Source organism: Watersipora subatra, chromosome 9 (assembly GCF_963576615.1).
Source record: "Watersipora subatra chromosome 9, tzWatSuba1.1, whole genome shotgun sequence".
In the NCBI taxonomy this organism is placed as follows: Eukaryota; Metazoa; Bryozoa; class Gymnolaemata; order Cheilostomatida; family Watersiporidae; genus Watersipora; species Watersipora subatra.
Window position 1 is genome coordinate 16,279,000 of NC_088716.1, and position 21,314 is coordinate 16,300,313.

A 21,314-nucleotide genomic window follows, 5' to 3' on the forward strand; every position below is an offset into this window, starting at 1 on the left:
ATTGGATTTCGCGAAATTTCACATCATATATATTATATAGTCAACTTTCGCGAAATTGGATTTCGCGAAATTTCACATTATATATATTATATAGTCAACTTTCGCGAAATTGGATTTCGCGAAATTTCACATCATATATATTATATAGTCAACTTTCGCAAAATTGAATTTCGCGAAAGTGAATTTCGCGAAATTGGATTTCGCGAAATTTCACATCATATATATTATATAGTCAACTTTCGCGAAATTGAATTTCGCGAAAGTGAATTTCGCGAAAGTGAATTTCGCGAAATTGGATTTCGCGAAATTTCACATCATATATATTATATAGTCAACTTTCGCGAAATTGAATTTCGCGAAAAGTGAATTTCGCGAAATTGGATTTCGCGAAATTTCACATGATATATTATATAGTCAACTTTCGCGAAATTGAATTTCGCGAAAGTGACTTTCGCGAAATTGGATTTCGCGAAATTTCACATCATATATATTATATAGTCAACTTTCGCGAAATTCAATTTCGCGAAAGTGAATTTCGCGAAATTGGATTTCGCGAAATTTCACATCATATATATTATATAGTCAACTTTCGCGAAATTGAATTTCGCGAAAAGTGAATTTCGCGATATTGGATTTCGCGAAATTTCACATGATATATTATATAGTCAACTTTCGCGAAATTGAATTTCGCGAAAGTGACTTTCGCGAAATTGGATTTCGCGAAATTTCACATCATATATATTATATAGTCAACTTTCGCGAAATTCAATTTCGCGAAAATCTGTTTGCTATTTTCGCCTCATTAATTCCTTTGGACACACCCATCATTCTTCAATTCACTATATAAGCATTGCATGATCTGATGGAATATTCTGCCTCATTAACCATCTCTTGATGCCTACTTATATTTGAGAATTTGGGTCGATCGAGCGTTGATACCATAAGGCTTGTATGCTTCAGCTAGAATTCTGTTAGTCGGCTACTCGCGATTAAGTTCGTTGAGTGTCGCTGTTTTCAGGGGCTGTTGTGTGGACAAGCGCCTTGGCATTCGACCTGATTGTTTTCCTAGGTTTACCTATGGAATTCTCCTGTTTGGTTTGGCTTAACCATTCCATAACAGCCTCTTGACCAGTAAATAGATGAAGATGATGAACTAGTAAAGAGGCATACATGGATTAATATGTGGATTATTTTGAGGATAACTCCAACTCAGCGTGAGTATATCAATATATAAAACTTATATCAAAAAAGTAAATAACATTCGGTTGTATTTTTTACCAAGTTTATTTCGATATAAAGTATATATGTATATTCAATTGTAAAATATAGAAAAAAAAATTTTTTTTATGTCAGTTCTTCTAGTAATTTAACAATTTGGGAAGTTCCTTGAATATGTACATTGTCAATACCTTCATTTTCTTCGTTATTAAGACTTTTACTAATTTTTCCATTCCAATCATATCTATCTAGTATAGTTTTTCGAACTACATGATTTCGTGTATCTTTTTCAGAAATTTTTAGCATAACTGTTAGAAAATCTTCTATTGAACATCCTCTGCTCCAAAATATTGCAAAGAGAAGACAGTAATCTCCACATGTTGTTGAAAGAAAACCTTGGAGTAGAACATCATTCCATTTAATTAACTTTATTCCAGAAAGTTTTAAGATTTGAGCGACATCTGGATATGTTGAAGGATCTCGTCCTGTTGAATCGAAATAATTAATTTCGGATTTTGTTCGAATAACTCCTATCCAGTGTTCTCCTGGTTGATAAGAATAGTGTGTGTTAAAAATATATATTCCTTCATTCGATAAAAATTGTTCTATAAATTCATTTCTTGCACAGACAGCAAAAAAATGATTATTAGTCATGTGATCTTGGGAAAGAACATCGAAAATATTTGCTGTATTCATCCTTAGAATATGCTTCCACCACTGAGTCGAACGCTAAAGTCAGAAGCGATTTCCATCATTCCATCTTTTTGTATATATGTATTAAGATAGACATTTTCTGGTGTTGCAACCCGAAAACCGATATCGATTGTTAGTGAAACGTGTCTCATTAAATGAAACCCTTCGGATGAGAGATCTCCTGTCAAATCGAAAGCGTATATTGCAAGTCCAGTTTCATATTCACTCAGTCCAATTCCACTTCCTTCAGAAGAAAGATCTTTTCCCATTGCATTTAGAAGTTGTACATATGGTCGAGTATACATTCTATTTACAAAATTTGGAGTATATCGTTTTCCAAAAGGTAGTCCATCAATTTGTAGTTCTACATGACTCACATCGTAATGACCAAATTTGAAAGGATTACGATTGTATGATCCATTTTCTCCATCGTGTGATGAAAGTGAAACAAGTATTAAATTTGGTCTAAGTGTGTTATCAGCAATTTTTATTTGAGTATGGGTTAATCCAGTATTCACATTATAAGATCTGGTGTATACCCGAGAAAGAGGATACTTTGCATTAACACCATTAAGTAGTTTTTCGTTATGTAAAAGCTGAATTGTTTGGTTGATTTTTAATTTTCGAAGATGAAGTACACATTTCGTCAACTTTACTTTTCCCCCTCCTCCAGGAGTAGCTGTTGCTGCCATCAAACAATAACTTGGTTTACTTCGGTCTAGTTCTAATTTACAATTCAATCCTGGAATGAGATATCTTTCCTGTTGAAAAATGCTAAGATGGAGTCGTCCAAAAAACTCAAATGTGTTTGAACCTCTAATAAGATTCTTTCTTGCTGTAGTCGCACTATTATCGAATTCCGCACCATCTTTTGCAAGATTATCATCTTGAAACCATCCTTCTGCTTTTAATTGGTATTGTTTTGCTTCTCTGCTATTATTGAGAAGGGATTCTATGAACGATCTCATAGGATAATCACTTGAATGTTCAACAACAGATCCATTAATTTTGAATGTTGCTGTTTTGATTAGCGAATGAAAAAACGCATCCCCTGGTACAACATTTACATTAGCAGCAGTATTGTCTAAATCGGAACCATCGTCCTTGACTACTTTTCCTTCGATTTGCAAATATGAATTACTTAAATCGATATAGTGTTCTACATCTCCAGGTATTTCAATTTCAATTGGCCCATATTCACTGAGACGTGACGGAGCTAATTCACTATAATATCCGTGCTCCACCGAACTATGTGTGCCTGGAACATCAAATATACCCAAACTTTCGTTTATCGTAAAAGGAGAACCCGATATTTTTAAACCTGTTGAACCAATCTCTCCAGAACTCATCTTTCACTATTGATGTATGTCAATGAAATGAACTAAAAAATATTGAGATAATAATATATAAAGCATTTTCAAATTTTAAAAAATATTTGGAGTGGCTTTTCTCCGTCGCTTTGCAGGTTTGCTACGGTTATTTAATTTTCTTTTCCCAGGTTTTCTAACTCTTGGAATTACTACTTCATCTGTTTCTTCTTCTTCTTCTTTTGGTCTCTCTACCATGTTATTAAGATAATTGGATGCAGCATCTAACCCTTTTTTCCCTAATGAGATAGCCGTTTTTTTTGCTAGAGGCGCAACAGCTTTTGCTAATTTTTTAAATATTCCTGATAGTCGTCCATTTCCCATCACTCTCTTTCCTTTATATGGTGTCAATCCGCCATTTCCTGATTGATTAGACGTGTAATATTGAATGTAAAAGTTTTTTGAGTCTTCTGGAGTATATGGAATTAATATGGAATTCATTGTTTCTTTCTGAAATGAACCGTTAGTATAACCTTCCCTCCATCAAATGGTACTTTTTCTCCATCATCACTTGTTATAAGGGTCTCTATCACATCAGTAGAAATTTTATCCACTTCAACGTAATGCGCTTGACTGAATTCTGTATAAACTCGAGAGAACTTCTTTCCACTTACTGGGACAACTCGTAGCAATCGTACATTTGCATCTCCAACGAGTCTGTTACTTACAATTGATGAATATACGTAAAATGATGTAAATCCATAGTTGATATCCGGAGATGTGATGTTTCCGTGTTTTCCCACATTATAAGTTATCTTCGGATCTAATCCTAAGATATTTGCGAAATCTTGTGAAAACGAAACCTGAACACTCGAATCTCTTACATACAACATAGATTTGTTGGATATTTTGTCGTATTCGAATTCCATAGTTGGATGGAGATTGAAGGGTTTTAGAACATCATGAGTTCGTTGAATTACTTCATCTATATCTTCGTATCTTCCATTTCCAATTTTTATGTCGAAACGACGAAATCTCCCATTAAGTTCCGCTTTTGTGATGCTTATTATTCCTTCTACTACATTTGGCCAATTATTTAAAAACGATATATCTTTTAGAGCAACTTCCCATTGTCCTTCAGTAAAATCTACATATCTGGCTAGTCTAACTGTAAAGTTTGAATTAGTATTTTTAGGAAAGTCACCAAAACTAGCATCAGAAGGAAGAGTTACGAACTCCGACATTTTCAATTCTTTCAATGAAGTTCAATTCCTTATCATCCTCTTTTATTTAACAAAATCTCTTTCATTGACCCAGCTATTGAATGAATCAGGATATCCCATCCATTTAACGAGTATTTCCTTTGTTCTTCCTCGTTTCCGAGATTTGAGAATTTTCTCAATTCGAAAAAATGCGGGTTTTTTTACTTTCTGTAGTTCATCTTCATAAAAAGTTCCATCAACCGGTTCGTTTGCTAAATCACGTAATTTATAGATAATCGGTCTTTCAAAATCAAGCACTTCTGTAATTTGAAAAACTTCAACTGTCCAATTTATTGTGAAACCTCTTTCGAAAACTGTTCTAGCTTTACTAATACGAACGTAATCATCAATATTGAATTTGGGAGTACTGTCAGAACTATATTCTCCATTTTCATAAATCCTATTCCAGATTCTTTCTTGATTTTCATAATTTACATCATTCGGTTTTATTCCTAATGTTGTGTGAATAGTATTGTTATATGCTTTTACCATTTGTGGTAAAACATCAATATATCTACGATCATCCGAATATGTCATGAATCTATACATCTTCACCCGTAATGTTTTGTTGAATCGTTCTATGATGGAAGCTTTAATTGTCTCATTCTCAGATGTAAACCATTTTACTTTATTTTCTTTCAAAACTTTTTTGACATCTCGATTATTAAACTCTTTTCCTTTTCCTATTTTGACATGATGGGTGGCTCTGTCAATTGGTTTAGTTTTTGTGTGTGCTGCTCATCGGATTAGTGAGATATTTGGATGGATACTTTAGTTTTTGCTCATAACTACGTGGACCTTTGTTGTTTTTGTTGAATATGTACTAGTTGTTGACATTGACCACAGTCATTATCTTGTATTTGTATATAGCCGTTGTCAGACTCATTGTTCATATTGACTTGCTCATCTGTTAAGTAATTCTTATGTAATCATCCTCTTACTCTCTTGTCTCACTTATGTGGTAAGCCAGCTGCTGTTCAGCTTTCAAATATACAAGAGTAACGGTTTTGTGTGTGTGTGTAGACAATGGCCTCGGCCATATCTCGCTAAAGGCCACCTGTGCATGAAATAGCGGTTTTATTAAAATTTGTGTTCTACGAACATATTTGACTAATAAGGGTAGTATATAAATGTATAAAAGTATATATAATAACAAGCAATTAAAACATCATATTGTGTATAAAATGCAATCTACATTCTCTTCCATAGCTGTTAACTTATCTTCATCACCACTCCACTGGAAGACTGCCATTTTTATCGCTGAATTGAAGCCTATACACATCCACTACTAGCTACTACGCGTTGTTACTAACTGATCCCGATGTTGAACTTTGAACACAAATTGACTGGCATTTGCCGATAGCTGTTTGACCAGTCTAATGTCTGCAAACATGTCTGAAGGTCATGCTTAGCTTTGTAGGTATAGTGTAACTGTAAGCAGGTTCTGAATATAGATGGATGAGTAATGCAACTACGAAAAACCTAAAAACCGGCTAATGAACTTGAAAGGAATATACTCGAAGCCGCTATAGCGGCACATGACCCGAAGTAGTTAAGTTAGAAATTCTAAAACAAGATGTAAAATTAAATTTTAGGTTAATTTTATAGAGAAATCTTTGGACAACACTGTCACTATCATAAAAAGTCTTCAAGATCGTTGGTTATGTTATTAACAGATAATAAAATTCAGTTACTAGCAATTGCTGGGAAAGTCGCAAAAATGTGTCTACGGCGGTCGACCATGGAAAACGCATGAATGAGTCTACTTCAGTGAAAGGATTGAAAACGTTGGATTTGCCACTGTTTGTGATAGCAAACATGTTTATTTCCTTCCGCAGCTGAGTTACTTTTACTTTTTTCCAGCTTTTGAGTACTACAGAACTACAGCTACTACAGAACTTGCACTCCGAGCGTTGTGATAGGCGACGGTGAGAAGAAAGCGAGCAGCGTATATTACAAAAAAGCACACCATCTCATTCAATTTTAAAAATGCTTGAAGCAGTACAATGCCTCGCAAAAAGCCTACTGGCCAAACGCAAGAACAGATTGATTCCCGTAGAGAAAGAGACCGAATTCGCAAAGCAGCAGCTAAACGAGCAAAAACTGCAGAGCAAACACAGCTACGCTCACAACGAAACAGAACTGCTACTGCAGCTGCTAAAAGTGCAGAAACTGCAGAGCAAACAGCTATGCCTACAACGAAACAGAATAGCAGCTGCTAGAAGAGCAGAAACCGCTGAACAAACACACGTACATCGAGAGTAGGTCAGAATAGATGCTGCAGCCGGTAGAAGTGCAGACACTACTGAGCCGACCCAGCAGCGACTCAAGCAGCTCAGAGCAGCCGCTCAATCGGCCGGACATGCAGAAACCTCCGAGCAGATGCAGCGGCCACAAGAACATGATGCACTAGCTACAACAGCTGCTCGGCGGGCTGAATTTTCAGAGCAGATAAAATGGTGACAACAGCAAGATGCACTAACTACAGCAGCTGCTACCAGGCGTCGTGTATGTACAAAAAACTTCGCACTTGACTCCAGTCCTGCAACACAGTATAGGGCCGAATTTTTCTATGGAACGAATGTCCAAAAATGCCCCAGATGTAATGCTTTACATTGGAAAGGCGAGAGGCCATATATGTAGTTTGTATAGTAGATTTTATTGATAATAAATTTTATCAACAAAACCACATTACTGCTGCACAGTTTGTATATACCATGTCAAAACACGGGCTATAGACGAAGAACTGGTGAGTCATAACTAGTGTTTCAAGCATGTAGAAGTCTCAATTCAATAAATGCTGGCGATAGCTTAGCAGTGCTATAGCAAAATATTTTCTAAAATTTCTTAAAATATGTAAAGTTAAAATATGTAAAACTTTTCAATAGTGCCAGTATGAAGAACTTCAGTTTGCCAAGACATGTCAATTTCATTATCAGTTCTATGTACAAAATTAGGACAAATCCGATTTGAGTGGTTTGAGACTGATGCATTGTAGACTAGCTGTAAAACACATTGCATATTTCCATTGGTCTCTCCAACATTATTGACATGTACGGCTGCATATGTGTATGCAGTCAGACCAGCAAAAATTTTTCAGTAGATTGCATATTTGGAGTTGTTTTACAGTATGAAAGACAACTCTCAATAAAACTATTGCTTTACGTAAATCTGTTCCTGAACGTGGGTAATGCAGCTAGTATACAATAATTCCTGTGCAGAAGCTTGTGATAAGATAGCCAATCAGAAAAGTGTTTTACTGTCTTTCAGGCGGTGGAGGAGTGTAGCCAGGAAATAGGTAGAGCTTTTTACCATCAGTTGGTAAACACATCAGGATGGGCTGCTGTCTGCTCACTCTTGGATATCTGTTGTTAACCTCTACGCTTTTTGCTCTTACCTTCTTAGCTATCTGCAAGGTGAAGCATACGTTAGTGTACCCAGTAAAAGCGCCGCTTCGGTTGCAGGAGTATTATGGTAGACAGGAGAACTGGCTTGTGAAGAGGCATGAGTTCCTGATGACTAGACATGCAGTTGATAGAAGTGATAGAGAGTTCTTATAACGAGTTGAGAGTTTGAGCAGATATGATGAGGTAGTTAATAATAGAGTAAGGTTTGCTCAAATAGTGGCAGTCAACGGGTTGAGAGATTGAGAAGTGAGTAGAGACTAGATGAAGAATGCTGATTGGACATGAGATATGTTGAATGAGGTCCTGAGGACTAGAGAGATGGTGAATAGCTTTGACAGGTTGTTGAGAGTGGAGAGTAGAGGTGGTGACTTGAGAAGTGAGATTGAGAAGGGGATAGCGAGGGTGTCAAAGGAAAGCAGCCGAGATAGTACCTTAGAGGTAGTAATAGATGGTGTGATTTGGCAAACATATACTCTTCTAGAGGTGGTCCTAGAGATAGTAGAAAGTATTATTGAGATGGCAGTGATGATCGTTATCTTATAGTATACAAGATGTATACAAAGACAATATGTTAGTAGATATGGAGCAAGGAGTTGAGAGTATAGTAATGACAGAGACAGTAGGAGGAATAAAGACAATATACTAGTAGATATGGGGGGCAAGGAGTTGAGAGTATAGTGAGGACAGGGACAGTAGGAGGTATAAAGACAATATGTTAGTAGATATGGGGGGGGGCAAGGAGTTGAGAGTATAGTAAAGATAGGGACAGTAGGAGGAATAAAGACAATATGTTAGTAGATATGGGGCAAGGAGTTGAGAGTATAGTAAGGATAGGGACAGAAGGAGGAATAAAGACAATATGTTAGTAGATATGGGGCAAGGAGTTGAGAGTATAGTAAGGATAGGGACAGTAGGAGGAATAAAGACAATATGCTAGTAGATATGGAGCAAGGAGTTGAGAGTATATTAAGGACAGTGACAGTAGGAGGAATAAAGACAATATGTTAGCAGATATGGAGCAAGGAGTTGAGAGTATAGTAAGGATAGGGACAGAAGGAGGAATAAAGACTATATGTTAGTAGATATGGAGCAAGGAGTTGAGAGTATAGTAAGGAGAGGGACAGTAGGAGGAATAAAGACAATATGTTAGTAGATATGGAGCAAGGAGTTGAGAGTATAGTAAGGACAGGGACAGTAGGAGATATAAAGACTATATGTTAGTAGATACGGAGCAAGGAGTTGAGAGTATAGTAAGGAGAGGGACAGTAGGAGGTATAAAGACAATATGATAGTAGATATGGAGCAAGGAGTTGAGAGTATAGTAAGGACAGGGACAGTATGAGGAATAAAGACAATATGTTAGTAGATATGAAGCAAGGAGTTGAGAGTATAGTAAGGATAGGGACAGTAGGAGGTATAAAGACTATATGTTAGTAGATATGGAGCAAGGAGTTGAGAGTACAGTAAGGACAGAGACATTAGGAGGAATAAAGACAATATGTAAGTAGACATGGGGCAAGGAGTTGAGAGTATAGTAAGGGAAGGGACAGTAGGAGGAATAAAGACAATAGCAAGGAGAGGTATGTCTCTAGACATAGAGCAGGTAGTAGAAAAAGTAGTGGAGAGAGTTTGCTACAATCACAAATGTAATGGTCATGAGATCCGGAGTTGTCTTATCGTTAAGAGTTTTTCTTGTCAAAAGAGCGTCCATGTACCCTGTGGTTGCAGGGATAAGAGTAGAGAAGTGAGATAAAAAGGAAAAGAATACTGCAATTAATAAGGAACTGAACTCATACATTTGTATGAACGGATATGAAGTCAAACACACTACAACTTAGCCTTAGAAGTTAGGCTGAGGATAAGGCTACGAATAATTGTGCTTCTGTGATCTCTCACAGCGAATGGGACTGGAGGCCAACAAACGCTGCAAACACGCTAGCAAGTAGAATGAAAGTAAAAGAGAGTTCTTACAACAAGTTGAGTGTTTGAGAAGATATGATGAGGTAGCTATTAATAGGAGGTACAAGTTATTGAAGAGTTCTTACAAGTTGAGAGTTTGAGCAAAATGAGACTGGAGGCCAACAAACGCTGCAAACACGCTAGCAAGCACTCATATTTAAAAAAATCGCTCTTAATTAAACATACGTGCAATGAACAGACAAAAATACAAACACATGACTTTATATATTTAGATAGATGGGTAATAAGGGTGTCACAATAAATGGAAGACTAAACTAGAATTAGTCATCTCCTGAAGTGAAAAATAAGCAGAGTTTTCTTATGGTTTGTCAAATGACCTACTTTACAAATCTAGGGTGTCTAAGAAGCTGAGAGAAACACCTCAAAGTATAACAATATTTACTAAGATGTTTAGTAAAAGGTGAAAAATGAAAGATGAGGGTTAGTGACACTATTATAGCTATTATTAGGTAGTACCTGCTCCTCAAACAGCCTCTTTACATCCCGATGACAGCTGTGTTTGTAGAAAGCTTCCACAAGGGCTCTTATAAAGAAGGAGCCATGAGCATCATGTCTTTCAGAGACATAACCTGTAAATACCAATACAGCAGTAGTTCCATTTACTCACAAGCTGTTACTTACAGAACTAGAAATGCCATTGGACACTGCAAACATGACATACTTCCGTTGATTTCGAGAACACAGCACGTGACACTACGTGTAGACATAAAAGGTTTTATGAACAAACTCATCTCATTATTGTCTAACAACTCTGAGCCATGGAAAATGAGGAGCGGTAGAGATTGTACAGTAATATCTGTTACCAGGGAAAATGAGAAGCTGCAGAGATTGTACAGAAATATCTGTTACCAGGGAAAATGAGGAGCTGCAGAGATTGTACAGAAATATCTGTTACCAGGGAAAATGAGGAGCTGCAGAGATTGTACAGTAATATTTGTTACCAGGAAAAATGAGAAGATGCAGAGATTATACAGTAATATCTGTAACCAGGGAAAATGAGAAGCTGCAGAGATTGTACAGTAATATCTGTTACCAGGGAAAATGAGAAGCTGCAGAGATTGTACAGTAATATCTGTTACCAGGGAAAATGAGAAGCTGCAGAGATTGTACAGTAATATCTGTTACCAGGGAAAATGAGAAGATGCAGAGATTGTACAGTAATATCTGTTACCAGGGAAAATGAGAAGCTGCAGAGATTGTACAGAAATATCTGTTACCAGGGAAAATGAGGAGCTGCAGAGATTGTACAGTAATATTTGTTACCAGGAAAAATGAGAAGATGCAGAGATTATACAGTAATATCTGTAACCAGGGAAAATGAGAAGCTGCAGAGATTGTACAGTAATATCTGTTACCAGGGAAAATGAGAAGCTGCAGAGATTGTACAGTAATATCTGTTACCAGGGAAAATGAGAAGATGCAGAGATTGTACAGTAATATCTGTTACCAGGGAAAATGAGAAGCTGCAGAGATTGTACAGTAATATCTGTTACCAGGAAAAATGAGAAGATGCAGAGATTGTACAGTAATATATGTTACCAGGGAAAATGAGGAGCGGCAGAGATTGTACAGAAATATCTGTTACCAGGGAAAATAAAGAGCTGCAGAGATTGTACAGTAATATCTGTTACCAGGGAAAATGAGGAGCTGCAGAGATTGTACAGTAATATCTGTTACCAGGGAAAATGAGACGCTGCAGAGATTGTACAGAAATATCTGTTACTAGGGAAAATGAGAAGCTGCAGAGATTGTACAGAAATATCTGTTACCAGGGAAAATGAGGAGCTGCAGAGATTGTACAGAAATATCTGTTACCAGGGAAAATGAGAAGCTGCAGAGATTGTACAGTAATATCTGGTACCAGGGAAAATGAGAAGCTGCAGAGATTGTACAGTAATATCTGTTACCAGGGAAAATGAGAAGCTGCAGAGATTGTACAGTAATATCTGTTACCAGGGAAAATGAGAAGCTGCAGAGATTGTACAGTAATATCTGGTACCAGGAAAAATGAGAAGCTGCGGAGATTGTACAGTAATATCTGATACCAGGGAAAATGAGGAGCTGCAGAGATTGTACAGAAATATCTGTTACCAGGGAAAATGAGAAGCTGCAGAGATTGTACAGTAATATCTGTTACCAGGGAAAATGAGAAGCTGCAGAGATTGTACAGAAATATCTGTTACCAGGGAAAATGAGAAGCTGCAGAGATTGTACAGTAATATCTGTTACCAGAAAAAATGGAGAGACTAATGATTAAGGATGATCTCTATTAGCAAACATTAAAAAGTACAAAAACTATAATTTTAGTGATAAATTTAAAGCTAAGCAAACCTTTACATGGCATGAAAATATATTACCTACAGTTATTACAAACTGAAACTCACTATGTGTATGTACACAGGGGTTGACAGAGAGTCTATAGTCTAAATATATACAGTAATACTTGAAATTTTTAGTGTCTGGTTCAACTACTAAACTGTTTAACTGAAGGTCCACAGGCTAGCAGGATTAATTGTTGTGAAGGAAAACAGAGACAACAATAGAGGGAAATTTAAACAGATGAAGTACATATCACCTTCTCTGTGTTACAATCCAATTTATAGGTAAGATAATCTCCTACCAAAGACCCTTCAATATACTCATAAGTAGATGATTTACCAGGAAAACTCGCATTCATGATGAAAAAGTCATCCCCCGCCAAAAAATCAGCGGAGTTAGTACTTGTAGACTGAGAGCTAGATGTGGAAGGGAGGGCAACAGTTGGAGTTGGGTCTGGAGATCTAGAGGAATGAGGGATATTCCCAAATGGTAGATCATAGCCACCTGTAATAGATATTCATATGTTACCAGCAGCTGTATAATTACTCTGTGTTGTGGAGGAGGTAACAGTAAGTAATTTATGTATATCAGGTGGCGGATCACAACTATAAAATGAATAGTAGAGATCCTCATGGGGATGTGTGAAGTTGGTTGATTTCTGTAGAGTTGTCTGCTCTCGCTATACTTACAATGAGATACCATGGACTTTATCAATACCTATAAAAACAGTTTAGCATCGAAACCACATTAATTGATCAAAAACTCGTTTCAACTAATTTATTCGCGGAGTTAAATTTCGAAGCCATGCCGAATAACTGGTGAAAACCTTGAATAATTTTATAAAGTTTGATGCAATGGCAATAAAACTCGAAGCCCGGCGATGATTTTAAAGAAGTTTTGGAACTTGGCTACGTTCAGTACTTCTGCCTAGCAGCTATTTTTGCGATGACACCATTCTGCATATCTCGTGACAACCTTGAATAATTTTGTAAAGAAATGTGATGCATTGGCAATGGTGTTAGCTCAAAGCCCAGGCAATGATTTTTAAAATGTTTTGGAACTCAACTACGTTTAGTATTTATATTAAAAACTAGCCTAGCGACTAGTTTTCAATTTGATGCAGTAGTTATTCTCCCTTGTGATTAAAAATAGAACTAATTATTCACGGAATTTAATAATTCGCGGATTGACTGTTCGCAAAATCGCAAATTTTTATAACCAATGAATATTTTCATCGTGTAGGGCATATCCATTTTCATTAAATGTATTTACAGAAAAAACAACGTCAAGTCAGCGTTTTCATAGAAAAATTATGAGACTTTCTACTCGCTACCAATCTAAAGTCAGTGGCTAAATTACCCACAAATCTCATGCTCTCGCAGCTCTAAAACACAGAACAACCCTGCACCTACTATATAGCTAAATATTACCGGCATGTGTTAAACTTTTCAGTATATTTACTTAATACAAAGATATAATTTATATAATTAATTTACTACTGCTGCAAGACATTGACGTAAAAGGGAACCATAACCAAATGTCAGTAAAATCTGATGGTAGTTGCTAAAGTCAGCAGGTAAAATTTCTCAACTGGCAGTAAGTCTTTGGCTGTATAAAATAAAGTGTCAATAGAGAATTGTCAACCTACCTCCAGAGCAAGCTTGAAAAATAAGTAGCTTGGGTTTCCCTGCCATGTGAGGAAAACACCGAGGAGACAGCAGATCATATACTGAAGTACGAGGAATTGCTTGTCGGTCTGTACCGTAGAGATGTGTCTCATTCCCGTGTGTCATGACTACGAGTACAAACATGCCATAGTCTTTGTGATCTTCAACCTCAGTCTCCTCACGTATAACTCTCAGCATCTCCTGTATATATTATATGAAGTTGACCTTAACTCTGTATCATCTACTTAGTTGTTCATTTAAGGCTGCTTACGAAGATAAAACAAGTGGTCTTACATTTACTAGCTACTAAAAGCTATGAAACCAGACAGACTTGATAACAAAAACTTAATCAATCAATCTATCATAACTGCACTATTAAAACTTCTGTTGCCATAAAAAACAACATTATATACAATAGAGAAAGCTAAATAACAAGATTGTCTATTAACCTGTGCAGGAAGATCTTCATGAACTTTGTTTACAAAAGACAAGCTTTTAAAGAGCCCATCTATATTTTGCTGGTCTGTTTGTGACCCAGTCCTTTCACTCCCCTTGCTGTCTACGCTGCCTTCAGGTGCAGAGAAGTGGATGTTGTTGATAACCAAACAGCGCCCTCTCACAGGATTTGTCATCTCATAAACCTAAACAAAAAAGTATTGGCAGTTGACAAGAGTTCCAACTTTAATGATCCTTTGGAGGTGCCATGAATGATGAAGTTTCATATCATGAAAAGAAACTTACAGATGACGAATCAAAGAGCTTCTTAGCCCAGGCTTTTTTACTCGATTTCACTCTCAAGCTGATGATAGCCAACTCAGCTTGATGTTCGTCCAAGTAATCCAAGCTATCAGACAGCTCACTGTCATCACCTTCAGCTGTGATATGAGACTGGAGTTGTACTCTTTTCCCTCTCACATCTTGTTTGGATGATGATACAGCCTGTGGCCTTAGATGTGCTGTAATGTTGATAACTTGGTAACATATATGACAGTTTGATGAGAAGGAGTAGAAAGAGAGGACCTGTCTTTGTAAGAACAGTTGATATTATCTAAGATAGTAGATTTAACTAAATGCATACATGGAAATTACTACATTGTAACTCAAGAACAATCAGACCTTGAGTATTTTCAGGTAATCTATTATAAAATTCCAGATACTTATCAGAGAATATGAGTGCTTCTTCTTTAACCAATAGAAATTAAAAATTGCAAGTTACATGGAGCACATACCACTAGAAATGGCATGTCGTTGAGAGATAACTTTGGACAGGTACTCTGTCACTTTCTGTGTTTCATCATCTGAAAGGCTGTAACCTGCAACAAACAGAAAGATTAGCACGAATACAAGTTCTTTCCATAGCAACCATTAAAACCAAATTGAAATTCACTCACATGGGTAGACGAGTGGAGAAGGAATGGTGGGCCTCCCACTTGCCTTGCCTTCAGCCTCTCGCTTGCTGCAGAAAGTAGGCTGAAATCCAGAGAAACCTTCTGCATCAACTTTTAATTGGCATTTCATAGGATGATCAGCTACTGTTGAGAACAAGGGACAGAGCCAATCTGGATCCACAAAGGTACCAGGGTGAGGATCCCGTAAGTACAGACAGTGTGGGCATACAACTTTAACTGACGGTCGACAGGCTTTCCAGGTTGATGTGATGTATTCCAGGATAAGCTGAGTGGTTTTTATGAGACGCTTCCAAGAGGAGGCAAGCAGTTGCGCTGAAGTTGAAACTTGAACAGTAACTCTTTGCTCTGCGAAGAAATGGACAAAATGGGTTGAACTTTCCCCGTGGTAAATCGTCGAGCCGTTGTTTCGAACCTTCATAGTTGAATGAAGACTGGTTTCCACGTTCAAGAATTTGACTATCGCTAGATGAAATGCATAGATGGGTAAAGGCAAGCCTCCAAACTCTATTCCAAGTCGAAGCTGAAGATCTCCATCCGTCTCCCAAGAGCCATCCATGCTAGACTGAGAGGCAAAAGGAATAAGATAGTATTCTTTTGAACGCTTACGCACTCGCCCATGCAACACCTTAAAGCTCTTCAAAAGCTCTACAGACACTTCCCCGGGAAACTTGCCTGACTCCTTTGTCAACAGATAGTACAGAAGAGCTGTGTCTAGTATACCATCATGTTTAAAGTCCTCAACCATTTCCTCGTATTTACGTTTGTTTATCTGCCGACCTTGATACAGAAATGATGTAAAGGTAGCCAGCCTCTCTTTCCACTGCTCTTCCGGTTGATGATGAAACAAAAGAGATATTGTTTCGCTGATATGACGAATCTGGTGAAAGACAAATGGTTTAAGGGATGCTATTTGGTTATACCAGAGGATGCTACCAGTGTTATGCATATATCGTAGCACTGTGTGAGATTCCTTGACGGAATACTTCTCCTCAATAAGTGAAAGATTTATGACTGACTTATCAGTTTGATCCGTCACAAACTGTGTGATTTCATTCCATGCTTCAGGAATAATTGTTTTGAATGTTTTACATCTCTTACCTAAAGCCAGCTTGAGTTTCTCTATGTTCGATGTATCTGACTGGTCATCACTGAATATAAAAACCTCTTCAGGATGAAATACTGGTGCTTTGGTATTAGACAAATGTAGGATCTTCTGAAACTCCCCTTGCTTTGTGCCATAAAATTCCCTTTCCTCTGCTAGCATATTTCTTCGAAGATGCTCGATCTCCTCCAAGAAGTTGTCTTTGCACACTTCTACACTCTGACTTGTGACAGCATCAGCATGAGTGAACACGAGTAAAGGTGGGCCGAGAAAGGGACAGGACAAATACAAATGAGACATCCAGTCCCAGCACGTTTTTTTCGCAGCCACTTGTGAACCCTTTTTGTGTGAAATTTCCAGGAAATGTTTGAAACTCACAACAAACAATGGTATATTATTTTCTTTTAGCGCATATTGGTAAGCAATATGGTAAACATCTTGGCCTCCGTGATCGATAAGGTTGGCAGTAGAATCTGGTAGCTTCAAATCGTGAACTTCAAAGCCTTTTGTGGCTTCATCTATGAAGGACACATCTGACTCGGATCGCTTTGTCAAAACACGTTTCCCTTGGCGAAGACTTTTAACGATACTAGTTTTTCCAGCAAGGAAATTGCCAACGATGGCGACTGGTGCATTACAGACTTCTATTTCTCTTCCCTGGCTAAGAACTTTGAAATATTCCCGAATTGCGTGAATTCCGTCCTGACATACAGCGTATGGAGGAGATATTAGTTTTGAACATCCATAACAGTTCAGCATTTGAAGTTTGTTGAGAGCCATAACCTTTTCATCTATCTTTGTCAGTTCATAGTTACCGCTGATGTCAAGCTCCTTCAACTCTGTGAGATGAAACACAGCTTCAGGTACTTCCTTCAACTTATTCCCGCTGATGTCAAGCTCCTCCAACTGACTCAACTTGCTCAGCCTACATAACAACTGAAGCATATTAGTCTTATCTTAATGTTATTTATAATTATATTTATTTACTAGGAAATCTTAACAGTAACACAAACTAACATCACAACCATAATATTCCATCTTATTTTAACTGAGTGTATATTCTACCTCTAACAATGCAGTACCAATTAGTAACCTTATCATACCTGCTGAACATGTCAAAGAGACTAGATAGTAGACATAAAACTTTCTTTAATCATAACAGGTGTTTTTGTAGCAGTTATGAAAAAACAAGAATTTTGGGCTAAATAATTTCTTTCCCGGTTATTTACAACACTCACAAATGATGCCTGGAATCCTTTGTTAGAAGCATTTATAAATCTATAGAGTATAATCTATTAGAATATAAATACTCCACATGGAGGTTAGATCAGGTCTAAGAAAATCCAGCCCAACCCAGGCCAGCAAGTATTGAAGCCAGACTAAAGCCCGATCATTAAACTTTATTTGCAAGTCTGAATCAACAAAACCTGAAATTTTATATCGCAAGTTTTTTAAATGAAAATATTCAACATATTTTCATCATCACAATCAATACATTTACACAATGAAATAACAGATTTCACAGCATAATAATCACAGTCATTACAATTATTTTCTAATACACAGTATTGGTACAATGGAGGTATTACCTACTGCACAATGAGCAGTGCTGGATGCAGTTGCAGTGTTGCTGGTGCGTATTTCACAGTGCTGGATCCATTAATAACTTTTGCACTCCAGTGTAGATATATTAGACAATCTGACACATGTATATGTGACATATTTATATAGACTAATGCGCAGTATTGGTGCAATGGAGGTATTACCTACTGTACAATAAGCAGTGCTGGATGTAGTTGCAGTGTTGCTAGTGCGCATTTCACAGCGCTGGATCCATGAATAACCTTTTAATGCACTATAGATCTATTAGGCCATCTGACATATGTGTATGTGACGTATCTATATCATATAGACATCCTCATGTCTATGTATTGATATGTCCATATTATATAGACTGATATCCGTGCCTTGGTTATATGTACATGTGTGTTTGGAATTAGTTTCTCACATGAACTTAGCATACATAGGCAGATCTCAGCAGCCAGAATTTCTCACACAGACCAGCTTGTAGTGGATTTCTTTGACAGGTAATAGTAGGAACAGACTCAATCTGCTGAGACCACACACGAGTGATCAGATTGGTTGACAGACTGAAGACAATCAAAGCTGAAGCTGTTTACGCTGAAGCTGGTTTCGTTTCCAACTTTCAAACACCATTGATTGTGTGCAATGTGTAGTAACAGTGGCAATGCTGAACAGACACATGGAAATCCAGCAGTGTCAGGTTATCCACAGTATCAACTTCATACTAATGCATAGTTGCAGTATGTATGCAGTTTAAAGTTTTGAAGAATACATATTCACAGTATGCATGAAATGCTGGGTTTCAGGTAATACATCATGGAAATAAATGTGCAGTAGACCGTAGTGGGTAATTGCCAGTTGGAGTGCAGTTGCAGTAAATATCTACTGTGCATTAGAGAGATGTAATGCACTAAAATGTACTGCAATGATGCAGTGCAGTTCCAAGGCATCACAGCCATAGTTTGTGGACATGAAAATGATTTTGTACCATTATTATCCACTACCATGATTATTATTCAATGATATATTATTGTACATGTAATGTATCGATTATTTCATCAATATTTTTAGAGTGTTAAATTTGTAATGAAAAAATTTAGTTAAATATATGACACCTGGTACACAAATACTGTGTGAATTAATTAAAACCTTTAGAGTATGAAAATTTCACTGACAACAATTATTATATACCATAAAACATTTATGTAATTTTAAAAATTTAAATAGATCTTTGCATGTGGTAACAAGAGCAAGAAAGATCCTGAAATGCTCTGGTAGTGAATATACTTCTTTTGCTCAGAAACTTCCTACAGAGAGACTGAGTTATACTCACGATTCAGGGAGGTCCTGAAGTTGGCACCAGTCCAAGAGTAGCTCAGTGAGAGTAGTAAGAGTACCAACGACCTCAGGGAGGCCTTCTTTGAAGTTATTGCCAGTCAGCGCTAGCCCCTTCAGTTGAGTCAGAGAGGATAGACTGTAATATATACATGTGATAAATTAAAGGTATAATAGTATAGGTTCACAGGCTATGATAAAGTATCTCAGTACATAAAATGAATTTGTTCTGCTATTAAATGAAGAACTACAGAGCAGATGGGCAGCTAGGTTGAATGCTCAGTTATCATAATAATCTGTATGAATTATTAAAATAAACCAAACCATCACATTTACTGATAAGAAATCAATCCATGATTTATTATTGTACATGTAATAAATTGATTAATTAATCTATTTTATTGATTTCCAAATGTAAATATACTAAAGCTAAACAGTTAAATATATAAAGTATGGTGAACAGTTATTATATGGGAGGATAGAAGACATTAGCTAGAGGGTCACTTCCTGAGAAATTACTATGGAAATACATATTTGATCAGTATTTATTCCTCTTATATCCTGAATGTGATGTGTGAATGTTAAGATAATACATGATACAGAAAAGAAGCAGCAAAAATGTAATAGATTTGTATTCTTATCTTTAAGAATTTTTTCTTTGTTTCATTATTTTATGTTTAGTTTTATGTTATTTTAACTGAGTGTATATTCTACCTCTAACAATTTGATATTTAGTAAATTAAAATGCTTCGGAAAGCCATAGCTGGTGAATCTCATCGAACACTGTATAAAAATTATGACTGGATATTTACCAGTGAAAATGTTGAGTAATAACCAATAAAGAGATATTTATTGTTAAATTGCCTAAAATCCATGTGAATTGAGTCTAGAATCAGCAATGCATAGGTTTAGTAATAATGAGTAATACAAATAAAGGGTACAATATACTCTAACATATTCTAAACATTATAAGCCAACCTGATTTATATATTTTTACTAGCTGCACAACCCGGCGTTGCTAGGGTAAGAAAAAGTCTTTGGACAGAAAATTTATTTGTATTTAACATATAACAACATTTACCGTTCTACCTTTCAAACTACATATCATGAGATAAGTGTTAGTTGAAATACTTTAACATAAAATAAAACTACTGTAAAGGTTTTCAAACTTTGTCAAACAACTGTAACTTTTAAACTTCATATCATTAGGAAAATGTTTTGTGCAAGTCAAATAAATTAAAAAAATAGAACTATAAAAGGGTTTAGATGTAAATGTGAAATAATTAGCAAGCACGTAATAACTCAATTAAACCCGTTTTGCAACAAATACAACAAAAGATGATTCGGTAATGATACGATTAATACGAACTGAGAAAACAAAATAAAAATCCTGAATATGTTGAATTAATAACAATTTTGGCATAAAAGTTCATGTGTATAAAAAGGTTACTGTTCCACCAGAAGCTTTTCATGAAAGTGTTGTATACGCGGAGTTGTTACCTCTCGACTTCGGTACAAATGTTAAAATAAGATATCAAACTGTCTTTGTCTGACCGAACAGAGAGAATCTTCCTATGGAGACCTTATAATTCTCCACAGGAAAAGAATTGGCTTTGAGCCCAGATATAGTAATTGAACCTTACGAAAAATATTTATTAACAGGGGCATCGTCACGCATGGGCACATTGGTAAAATAATCAGCGTGCGCTGAAACAGGAGTGGCACACATATCCACACACACACTTTGAGAAATATATACATGTATATAGATTGTTTAGATGATTTATTTATAGTTTGGACCCCATTTGATTTAACAGACTGGATTTAACAGACATACATTTAACAGACTAATAATCATATTAGGTGATTGTATCTTTAATTTCATCTTTAAAACTGCTGAACAGATGATAACATTTGAATTTCGACTTACCAAGAATATTGAAAATGATCAACTTGGTATGTCAAGGTTTTACTGTACTAAGCTAGAAACCAGCTATGTTTTTCCTTTGATCTCTTCTACTGATTACTAAG

At 36.4% G+C, this 21,314-nt stretch overlaps 1 protein-coding gene and 1 pseudogene across 1 annotated transcript; both read right to left on the reverse strand.

Moving 5' to 3' along the window:
• Positions 1-13,880, reverse strand: part of LOC137404836 (fumarate hydratase class I, aerobic-like) — a 35,701-nt pseudogene extending 21,821 nt beyond the window's left edge.
• Positions 13,881-14,576: 696 nt separating this feature from the next.
• Positions 14,577-21,012, reverse strand: LOC137404837 (malignant fibrous histiocytoma-amplified sequence 1 homolog). Its single transcript, XM_068091064.1, has 5 exons — positions 20,927-21,012; positions 19,282-19,422; positions 15,245-17,289; positions 15,083-15,166; positions 14,577-14,809 (listed from the first exon to the last, which is right to left on the reverse strand). Exons 1-5 carry the CDS (start codon positions 21,010-21,012, stop codon positions 14,577-14,579), a joined length of 2,589 nt encoding a protein of 862 aa, XP_067947165.1.
• Positions 21,013-21,314: the final 302 nt, after the last annotated feature.